At 48.5% G+C, this 11,537-nt stretch overlaps 1 protein-coding gene across 1 annotated transcript; it reads right to left on the reverse strand.

The window, feature by feature from the left end:
- Nucleotides 1-2,008: 2,008 nt before the first annotated feature.
- Nucleotides 2,009-9,536, reverse strand: TLR4 (toll like receptor 4). Its single transcript, XM_067541626.1, has 3 exons — nt 9,432-9,536; nt 7,987-8,153; nt 2,009-4,232 (listed from the first exon to the last, which is right to left on the reverse strand). The coding sequence occupies exons 1-3, from the start codon at nt 9,534-9,536 to the stop codon at nt 2,009-2,011; spliced, it is 2,496 nt and encodes an 831-aa protein (XP_067397727.1).
- Between the last annotated feature and the right edge of the window lie 2,001 nt (nt 9,537-11,537).

An 11,537-nucleotide genomic window follows, 5' to 3' on the forward strand; every position in this document is an offset into this window, starting at 1 on the left:
TAAATCTTGTGTGTGATACTGTCTCAGTACTCAGACAGCTCTAGGAGAGATCTCCGGCCTCTAGCCTTTTCTGGCTGCTTACCCCTTCCAGAAGCAATGGTGGCTTTCCCACACGCTCACAGCCAGCAGCACAATCCAACTGGGGTAGCCTGGGCCCACTTATATAGCTGTGTCTGCGTGGGCAACGCCACGCATCTCAAGCGGAGGGGAGTGGCGGTCAACCGACGCGTGTTTAAATTGTGGATCTAGGAGTTTCCGACAAGCACAGCCCCCGCCGTTCTGCCAAACTCAGTTCGATATTCAACCAACGCTCACCGTCGAAACAACATGTCTGCCCTACACCCTTATTATCATTCCCCAAACCACTTGCAGGCTTTCAGAAACCCATCATTATAATTATGATCAAGAATCATAGGACACTGCGATTTGTGCCAGAAATACATTTACACTGTGAATTGTTTGTAGAAGACACACAGAGAGAGGGAGAGAGACCTGCAGCTTCAGTGCCATTTAATTCAGGAGCAGTAACTCCCACGCCATTTGATTTGTCCCCTTTCATTTTCTAATTTAAATTGTAGCTGCTGAAATCCAGACTAATATTTACTTTGTCCTCTGCATGCTCCTTTAGCCTCAATCTGAGGGACCTTGAGAAATGTCCCTTGTTTACTGCACCTTGGAATCTCTCCTCCGAGCAGAACCCCTCCTCTGGCTTCATGTGCCTGCACCCCACGGCGAGGAGACAGGTTTGTTTGACAAGGCCCTGCGCTCCAGGATTGTCAGTTTGGAAATTACTACAACAATACTTAGCCAATGCACAGTGGAGACAAACTCACTGCAGAACGCACATGCAGTGCGAGCCCACTTTTATTAGCGTCTTTTGCGCACCGTTCCTCTCTTGAAACACGCGACACTAGAGAGTTGATGGCGTCTTCACCCGTGTGTAGTGACACAGCACATTGGGACGTCAAGGGAATCAGGCTCAGGCCAGCACAAGCCACTGAGCCTGGGTCCCTCCCTGTGAGAAGCTTCCTGCTAACATAAGGCCTGAGTCTGATCTCACTCACACCTGGCTTCAGCGGAGATCGTCCTGATTTGCACCTGAGTGAGATCAGAATCAGGCGATCATTCTGAATAAAGAATAGCACTGGACCCCCGCCTGCTTCACACTGGGATAACAGATTTCAGCAGGGTTACATCAGAGTAAAACTGGACTGACTCACGGATTAAACACCCAAAGCCTTCCACAGAGCTGTGAAAAGAGCAAGACTCCATTTAGTAACACGTGCTGCATCAGCTCTCCATAATACCTAGTCTACCGGAGGGCTGGATGCTTTGCTGGCCCCTATTTCTGTGAAGTCAATGGCAGAGAGCTCTCGGAGGCAGCATAGATGCTTCCTGCACCTCTGCTGCCCCAACAGAATGGGGAGGAGAGGGTGTACCAAGGCCACTGTTATTTCTGTTCTCCCACTGGGGTAAGGTCCGTTAGGCCTGTGAATCTGAGAGCTGCCCCCAACGCTCTGCAGCTGCCACTCTTGGAGGATGAGCATATCTGTCCCCCGCCCCTAACATTAGGAGTGCACAGTAGCTCAGTCCTGGCTCCAAAGCAAGAGCACCCCCTAACGAAAGCACTAGCGTGGCTCTGTTGCCTCCTGTCCAAGGGCTGACTCTGCTTCGCTCACAAGACCCGGCCAGCATGGAGTGGCAGCAGGCACCGATGGACGCCAGGCCAGCCTGCCCATGGGGAACCATCCCAGCTGCACCCGACACCCGGGCTCACACGCTCTACCTTAGAGAAGGCAGCTGAGCGAAGGGCCTAGTGTTTGGCAGGTTCCCCACTCTCATGCTGCAGGAGAATTAAATACCTCCAGCGTCAAAGGACTCTTCGCATGAAAAACCGCCTGGAGACCCAGCTCCTGAACCTTGGCCTTCAGTCAGGGCCGGGCACAGAGAGCAGAAACGGGGAAGCACCCGCACAGTTTGTTCCCATGAGCTGCACCAGTTCCCGGCTCTAGGTTTTGCCATGTAGCAAGGCTGTCCTCAGCTGCCTCCAGAAGAGGTGCCGGCTTATTTCCCTGTCCTTCCACTCTAGGTAGGTGTTCCTCCGCAGGTAGCGGGACAGCCCCAGCCTGCGCCGCAGCAGAACCTTATCCACATCCTCTAAGACGATCAGGACAATACCGGCCTTGCCCTCCACGAACTGCCAGGACTGGGCGATCTCAAACTCAAAGCTGCACCACTTGCTCTCCAGGAAGTGATTGGAGATGACAGCGATGACTTTCCGGCTGCTCAGAAACCCTTCCTGGATGATGCTGGAGGCGATGGGCACCCCCGGCGTGAAGTCCCGGTAGTGGAGGCAGAGGTGGAAGGGGGGCATCCCCCCCTCCAAGGTCTCTACCAGCTCCTCCCTCACCCAGTCGTTGTCCTTGCTGGAGTGAATGACGAAGGCATCGTAGGTGTCGTCCCTCTCGGCGTAGCGCCTGCACCCGCTGAGCAGCACCAGCCCGTAGTACAGGTTGAAGTAGTATTTGTAAATGAGGAAGAGGAACAGAGCCCCAGCAAGGGACATGCCCACGGACGTGGCCACCAGAGCGGCACTGAGTCGGCAGGAGGAGAGGTCGAAGTTCAGCACGCTCACGTTCTTCACGTGCTCAGGGCTGTGACAGAGCACCCGCTCGGGGCTCCGGAGCAGGTCTCTGTGCTCCTTGGCCCACTCCAGGAAGCTCAGATGGCTGCAGGAGCAGTCCAACAGGTTGTCAGAGAGATCCAGGCAGACCAGGCGGCTTGGCAGGCTCTCCAGAGTTTTTGTCAGCACAGTCAGCTGGTTGCTGCTAATGTCCAGGACAGTGAGGGCCTGGAGAGGCACGTAGGCAAGGGGGTCAAAGGTCAGCAGCTTGTTGTGGCTGATGTTTAGCTCTTGCAGTTTATGGAGGGAAGCAAATGTGCTCAGGGACACCTGCATCAGATTACAGCTGGAAACATCCAGGGTGAGCAGCTGGGTCAGATTCATGAAGATGTTATCCAGGTTGTTCTCCTGAAAGGAGTTGCCGGCCATCTTGAGCACTTGCAGGGACTCCAAGCCACAGAACACGTACTGGGATATGACGTGAGTGCTGGTGTAGGAAATATCAAGGTAGACGAGTTTCCCCAGGGAGAGAAAGACAGGTAGGGAGCCAACGCCATTCAGCTTCGAGTGCTGGAGGTCCAGAGATACCAGCTCTTTGACATTAAAGCCTCCAGACAAGCTGATGATGGAGTTGAAGCTCAGGTTCAAGTGCTTCAACTTGGGGGTCCCAGCCAGGTGAAAGGAGCAGCACTGAATGAAGCTGAGCCGGTTCTCACTCAGATCCAGGGTCTCCAGGTTAGGCAGATCCTGAAACTGCTGCAAGAAGCCAGTGAGGTATTTGCTCTTAGTGATCCGAAGAACTCTCAGGTCTTTGAAGGAGGACAGCTTCTTGGCAGGCACCTCAATAAACTTGCATAACTTGCACTCCAGCTGCTGTACTCTGGAGGCAGGGACCGCTGTCACCTGGTTGAGGAAGATATTCAGCAGCCGAATAGTGGAGGTGTTGACCAGGCAGTCAAAGAGAGTGTCTGTGCCATTACAGAACTTCTGGAAGTGAATGAGCACAAACTCCTGCACCTGCACCTGACACAGTCCATCCAGGAGCCCATTACTAAAGTCCTCCACTCTCCCAATGTTCCTGAACTCTCCGAGCACTAATCTGTGGACCTGTAAGCCAGCAAGGCCTTGGATACATGCCTTCATAACCCCGGAGTTCTCAAAACAAGACCTCAGAGACAGCTCCCGAAGATGAATCCCCGCAAAGGCGCCCGGCTGAATATATTTTATATCATTGATAGAAAGCACTAAAGTGAGGTTGGCCCCCTTCTCTCCCTGCAAAACATCCAGGTCTCCTCTGGAGATAGACGAAATCCTGTTGGAGTGAAGGTTCAGGAATTGGAGAAAAGCCAGGCTGGAGAAATACTTGGGGAGCTTCAAAGAGTCTACGTGGTTCTTGCCCATATTCAGCTCCTGCAGAGTATGTAAGTTTCCAATGGGCAGGTCAGCTAGTGAGGATATGTTCATTTCCACGGCTACCAGTCTTTGCAGGGATGTCAAACCATGGAAGGCTGTTGGACCCAGGTGCCAGAGGGGATTTCCAGTCAGAATCAAGGTGAGCAGGTTATGAAGATCCTCAAAAGCATAATCTGCAATTGTCTGGATGTGACACCTGTTATGCAAGAAGAAAGAATAATATGCATGAAGCATTATCACTTCTGTCACACATACACATGCACATGGGTACAGCATTATTGCATTGGATCCAGATGCTGCGTCCTCATGCCAAGTGCACTTGGGGATATAGCATTACCAAGCGAGGCAGCTTTTCAGACACAGCATTATCAAACCTGGGGCAATATTATCACACCAGATGTGTGTGTGTGAACACAGCATTATCACCCAGAGATGCAGACCTGCCCAACCAGGCAAAAAGAAATCAGCTTAGTGGAAAGGAAATGAATGCAGACATATAGAACATGTCTCTCGCATCTCTTTTGCCCTGCCTAAATCTGGAATTAAATTTGAAAGCAAGGGATTTACAGAAATGTCCACAGTCAGGCATAGTGCAGGCTTCCTTTAACGCCTTTCCGTCCTATTTAAAAGCACCCATTGATGTTTCAGGGTTTCTTCACCACCAAAGGGCCTTGAAACTGAAGCTGAGATTTTTACAAGGCACCTAGGAGATCTGGATACCTCATTCCCTTTCAGTTTCATGAGAACTGGACAAAATCTCCTCAGGCAGCTTTAACAACCTCAGCCTTCATTTTTGGAACGAAAGGAAACTTTCAACTCTGAAGAGTGCAGTGGAGTTACCAAAAATTCATGGGAAGACCCTGAATCTACATCATGGAATGGAATTTCTGTCTGTAACTGAATCTGCTTTGGGCAGACTCCAGAATTCGAACCCAGAACCTTCCGTGCTAAATGCATGAGCCTCTATCGCTTGAACTAGCAGACTAGAAACCCCACAGCTGGAAGCAGTAGCAGACTCGTAAACCTCTTAAGTGACTCAGGCATGAAACATGGAAAACAACCCACACGTACTCCTCATGTGGATTACATACTAACCTCAGCTAGGGAAGCTCATCCTGAATGCCTGAGGTCTAGTTGGGTTCAAACGCCATGTTGGACACCCACTCTGTAATAACAATCATATCTAGCTCTCCTATAGTGCTGGTCATCCATAGATCTCAAAGCACTTTACAAAGGAGGACAGTACCATTATCCCCATTTTACAGATGGGGAAACTGAGGCACAGAGTGGTGATGTGACTTGCCTTAGGTCGCCCAGCAGGCCAGTGGTAAAGCTAGAAATAGAACCCTGTTCTCCTGAGTCCTAGTTTAGTGCTTTATCCACTAGGCAACACTGCCTCCATCACCAAATTGCCTATATAACCTATGCGCTGTGTGACCAATCCCACTTGGTTCAACAGCCGGGTTGAAGCCCAGGACTTCCAGTACAATACATATAAACCTCTACCACTTGGCCTAAAGGATTTAGGTCTTGATTGAGCAGTCCATCCCCATTCAGCAAAGGTAAGGATGTGCTTAAGTGCTTTGGTGGATAGAGGATGTACTTAAGCATTTGCTCAAACTCTTTGTTGAATTGGAACCTTAGTCCTTTAGTTCCAGCAGCAGAGACTTATAAAGAGTCAGTCACATGTATTTTAGTCACAGGTGGAATCGGAGATCCGATCGCTAGTCTAAAGGAAACTGTCACTAGAACAACACAGAACACAGCTTCAGCTCCTAACATCCTGAGATGAATGAAAGGCCGACTGCTCCTCTCAGCAATGAGCGTCAGGGCTAGTCTACACTTAAAATTTACAGCAGCACAGCTGTATCGGTACCGCTGTAAGAGCGTTCGTGTAGCCATGTTATGTTGACAGGAGAGAGCTCTTCTGCCAACATAATAAAACCACCTAAATGAGCGGCGCTATGTCGCCAGCAGAGCATCTCCCACCGACACAGTGCTGTCCATGGCAGTGCTTATACTGGCAAAATGTATGTCGCTCAGGCGGGTGTTTTTTCACACCCCTGAGTGACAAAAGTTTTGCCGGCATAAACACTAGTGTAGACAAGACCAAGGTGAGGAACTGGAGTATAGGGATACAGAGTTCTACCCTCAACCTGGAAACCTTACCTGTAGCTATGCCTACACTTAAAATGCTACAGCACTTCAGTGTAGACGCTCAATACAGCAACGGGAGGGTTCTCCTGTCCCTTAGCCTGTGCACCTCCCCACGTGGCATTAGCTAGGGGCTGGTCTACACTAGAAAATTAGATCGACCCAGTTCCATCTCTCAGGAGCGTGAAAAATCTGCACCCCCTGAGCAATGTAGTTAAGCCGGCCTTGGTCCCCACGTAGACAGTGCGAGATCGACAGAAGAATTCTTCCATTGCCATAGCTACCGCCTCTTGCGGAGGTGGATTCGTTATGCTGACAGGAGAACCCTGCTCATTGGCGTAGATCACGGCTACACTTGAAACACTACATTGATTGCCGCTGTAGCATTCAAAAGTAGATAAGTCCTAGCCTGATGGAAGACTTTTCCGTTGGCCTAGCGCTGTCTACACCGGGAGTCAGTTGGCACACTTACGTTTCTCAGAGGGGTGGATTTTCCACTCCCACAAGATGTAGCAATGCCCAGCCCAGCCCTGAAACATCTCATTGAACTGGAGGGAGACAACCACAGTAAACAGCTAAGGTTTAGAAGGGAGTACCCTTGGCAAGCATAGCAGCATTCAGCAATTGCTCAAACATGGGGCTGGATCTCTTGTCTACTCAGGGCAGAATTCATCCCCGATCGGATAGCCCTCATGCGAGGCCAAAGTCACCACTTAAAACTAGAACTCAGATCTCACGTGAGGCACTTGTCGAGTGGGTGTAGTGTCTGAAACGGGCCATCGGCACTGGAGAGAATTCCATCATAGGAGGAGATGTGCCAGTAAGTACAGGCTTAATTACCATGCAAGCTCTGGAGGAGGGGAGAAGAGGTTGCTTTTCTTCTGACATGTCTGTAGGGTGGTGCATGTACCAATGCCACTATGTAAATAATAGTAATAATAATTATTATTATAATTCACCATTGCCATTAGCTCTTTAAAGTGCAGTTCAGCTCTGTAGAAGTGGTGTGGCTGGATTTCCACATTCACTATCTCTGGGTGATCTCCAGATCAAATGTGCCCTATTTACAACTAAAAAGATGCCTATTTCTTCACTTGCCACCCACAAAACGTCACCTGAGACTCACGCCGGGTACTATTTATCTTGTGCATTGTCACCAATAACGCGGATTGTGTGCGTCAAATCAGGGCCTTCACATATTTCCATGACACCCCCATTGTCTCCAGATTATGTCCTTAGTGACACCAGTGCAAATGCTTTGCTGCCCATGTGCTGTCAAAACAAGGGGTCACTGATGGGAACTCAGGAAACAATTGTGATGATGATGCACAAGAAGGAAGGGGCTCCAGCCCATCCTCTCTTAGCTGAGCCGGCTCTGCCAGTCTAATAGAAGTAGTAAAGCAGAATGCACACAGGGAACAGATCCTTTTAGTAAGGAAGTGCTACTCTCGACACAATCAGCTGTTCAGAGCAGAACCCGCTTCTGCCTGGGCATCTACCAGAAAGGAACACGAGTGAAGTTAGTTAACACCTCAGCCAAAGGACAGCACCGATAAAAGTGCAGGAGATGCACCTTAGAACAGCATCACAGTGATAGCACTGGGCGTGAGCCTAAATTATGGTGTAGGATTAGAACCCACAACCCTTTGAGCCACACAAGAGGACAGAGGGCACAATATCAGTGTCTGTCCCTATGTCAGTGCATTCATTGTCTAGTATGAAACAGGATTGATCAATGTGATGCAAAAGCCTCATCTACATCAAGTAGGACAACACCAGTGTGAAAGGTTCCATACCTAGTGAGGTCCAGAAACCTCAGGGCAGAGACTGCTGAGAAATAATTTGAGCCCAGTGACTTCAGTGGGTTGAAACTCAGATCCAAATTCTGGATGGAAGGTGGGATTTCAGCTGGAACTCCAGAGAGGTTCAACTCCATGCATCTGTAGGTTACGTTGGGGATCACCTGCAATATAGTCACAGAGCCAATCCATCGATCAACATCTGGATTCCACAAAGTGCCAGGAAGTTAAACCACCAGGAAACTACAGAGTGCAGGCTAAATATCTTTGTAACAGGCAGATCCTCTGGGCTGCACAGAGCAACAGGAAGTAACATCATGTATAGTCCAAACATCTGCATCTATTCTTGTAACAGCATTTCTACTTCCAGAACCAATAGCCAATATCATTGCAAGTGTAATTAGGCGCAAATCCACTGGGATTATGCCTACTTATATCAGTGATGAATTTGGACCAGAGTTTTTAAAGACCAGAGTCTTTGTGATGCTGGTAATTCACCAGGGAACAGATATACTCAGACAGTAATCATCCAAAATCAGCATTAAACTTAATTCTTACAGAACATGTAACTTTATTTCTTAGAGAACACTTTGTTTCCAGCCTTCACCTTTATAAATAAATCAACTCAGCAACATGTTGCTGACCAGAGGCAACTAGCTGGGGTTGTTGTAAAAACAACTCTGCAATACATTACAGTAATAATGTAAAATATCACTGCTTACAGTAGGACTACTACAGGGTCTGAGGTCTGGTCTACACTATAGTTAGGTCGACCCAAGGCAGCTGATGTCAACCTAACTATGGAAGTGTCCACACTTAAATTTCACTCCCACCGACATACTGCCCCACTACATTGACTTAATAACTCCACCTCCACGAGCAGTGTAGAGTCAAGGCTGACATGGTTAGGTCGACGCAGCGTCAGTGTAGACACTGCATTGCTGACATCGACGGTTACTGGCTTTCAGCTGTCATCCAGCAATGCCCAGCATTGACAGTACAATTGAGACAAGCGCTCGTGGTGAGGACGTGCACCGCTGACACAAGGGGCAAAGCGTGGCCATGCACAAGCGATGTAATTACTGCGGTAGCTGTATGCTGATGTGAGTTAGGTCAATTTTATTTTGTAGTGTAGACATGGCCTGAGTCTATGGCTGTAGGAGAGTGGGATCCAACAGCTTCTCCTGTGGTTAGTAACTGCACCTTAGCAATACCAGCATATGGAAAGAAAGCTAAAATAGACCAAAGCTACTTTTTCTGGTGCTGAGAGTTTGTTTTCACGGTGTTGTATGCTTTCTGCAAAGCTGCATAATGCTACTGCCAAAAGATAAGACACCCCACAGGAAGAGGAACACACCAGCATACTGGTGACACAAATCTCCCAGGCAGGGAAATGGTACCCCTGAGAAACAAAAGGATTTGGTTATTTAGAAATCACATACCTCCACACAGGGATTGAGGCTTCTGGCTTCCATCTGCGACAGGAAGAGCATGGCCAAAGACAGCAGAAAGCAGGTTGGATGGGAAAGTGCCCCTCTCCTGAACATCTTCAGGAAGTGACCATCTGGTGGAAAGAACCATGAGTGAAAATGGAAGACTCTAGCAAGGGAAAACTTCTGAAAGGTTGTGTCTCACCCTGCTGTCAGTGCCCAGAACCTGTTCTCACGGCAAAGGGAAGAGGGGGAAGAGAAACTGAAAACAAGTCGGCTCTGAGACATGCTCTGAGAGCAACACTCTTCCGTTCAGTTGCTTGTAAAGAAGAGGAAGTTACAGGAAAGCGTGACTTCACGGGCAAGAAGCCAAGAGGATCCTAGGTCCAATCAGAAATAATTTGATGCCTCAGCTTAACATGTAGTAAATAAGGAACCTCCCTGTAAACCCAGCCTCTTCAATGGCATTTATCTTTCCTGGGAGAGAAAGGCCATCCATCCCGTACACTAATACTAATACGTCCGAATGCACGAAGTGCATCCAATGTTGGCACTCGGGTTACCCTCACATACTCTGCCTCCCTGTCGTAACACACAGACTGGAGGAGGGGGGAAGGTTATATCGTCCATATCCGGTGCTCCCAACTCAAGCAGAGCAGAGGTCTCCCAGACATGAGTATGATGGTGCTAGGTATGTGCAAGGAGTTTTAAAAACAAAACAGGCTGGGAAGTGACCCAGTCGCCAGGGGACTGCTGGTGTGGTTTTGCACAAAGGAGCTTTCACTTGGCTGGGATGGTCTTTAGGGCGCAAAGCATTGGGAGCATACTTTGTTAAGCCCTGCTGCTTGTTCAGATGTATCTTCGGCTGTGGGCCAAGTTCAGGGCTCTTCGTCCCATGCTCTCCGCCCCTAGGATGTTAGTCTGCCTCCCTCCTTCCAGTCCCCCAATCCTGGACAGCGCTACAGATCTGATTTGTACCAGGCAAGAGCAGCTCTGGCCACGCCAGCATTAAGACACCTGTGTCTTTTCAGATGCTGGTTCTTTGGAAGGGTTGAAAGTGTCTCAGGCCTGACAGTGCTGGGTTCAGGCCATTTCTTCCTATCCTGATAAAAATATACCCTGTCCAAGTACTTCACCAACAGATTTCAAAGCATTTTGCAAATATTAACTAAAGGTTTTTCTACATAGAGAAATCCAGAAACATTAATCCGAATTATCTAAAGGTGTGAATTTGAAGTGAATTAGTTATACCGCATTAAACCACATTATAAACTAAACTGAATTAAGGTCACTTTAATTCTGAATGAGGATGTTCACACAGGGGTTTAATGCAGTTTAACTAATCCACTTCAAACGTACAGTTTAGGTTAATTCGGATGAATTTTCCCAGAGATGAACCCTAATAGTCACAAGCCCCCTCTGAAACAGAGACGTGTTATTATCCCCACTTTTGCTGAGGGCTTGTTTACATTGCAAAGGCTTTACTAGTGTAGCGAGATTGTCAGAGCCCCCGACACAAGATGCAGTTTATACCAGCAAAAAGAATTCTTTTGCAAGCATAGTTAAACCACTTCCCTAAACAACATAAACTATGCCGGCAGGATGATTGGTTTGCCAGCATTATTACATCATCACCAGGACTTTTGCCAGTACAGCTATAGCAGTTGGGTGTATGTGACTTTTTGCACATTGTTGGCTAACATAGCTGTGCTGGCAAAACTTTGTACTACAGAGCAGGTCTCAGGCCTACAAAGATTATGTGATTTCCTCACCATTATGCAGAAAGTCAGCGGCATTAACCAGTAGCCCTGCCCTCTCAGTGGCTGCACTTGTAAGACGTTTGCATTTCCCTCCTTGAGAACATCACCACCACACATGTCCTAGGGGCTGAGAAGAGAATAAACGATCCTGGCACCTGGAGGTCAAACGAGGCAGCACTGCTCCTGGCAGAAGTGATGCAGTAACACGTCCCTTTGAGACTCGATCGTGTGTTTCGGGGTGTCCCTTCAAACTGACCAATTACACTGCGCTTTACTTGCATCACCAGACTGTGAAACATTGTTAATACCAGGAGATGGAGCAGGTACAGGTCCTTATTATTATTAATCATGTTTATTA

Source organism: Emydura macquarii, unplaced genomic scaffold, assembly GCF_026122565.2.
Source record: "Emydura macquarii macquarii isolate MOO-44397 ecotype Brisbane River unplaced genomic scaffold, CSIRO-AGI_Emac_v2 contig_691, whole genome shotgun sequence".
Classification (NCBI taxonomy): Eukaryota; Metazoa; Chordata; order Testudines; family Chelidae; genus Emydura; species Emydura macquarii.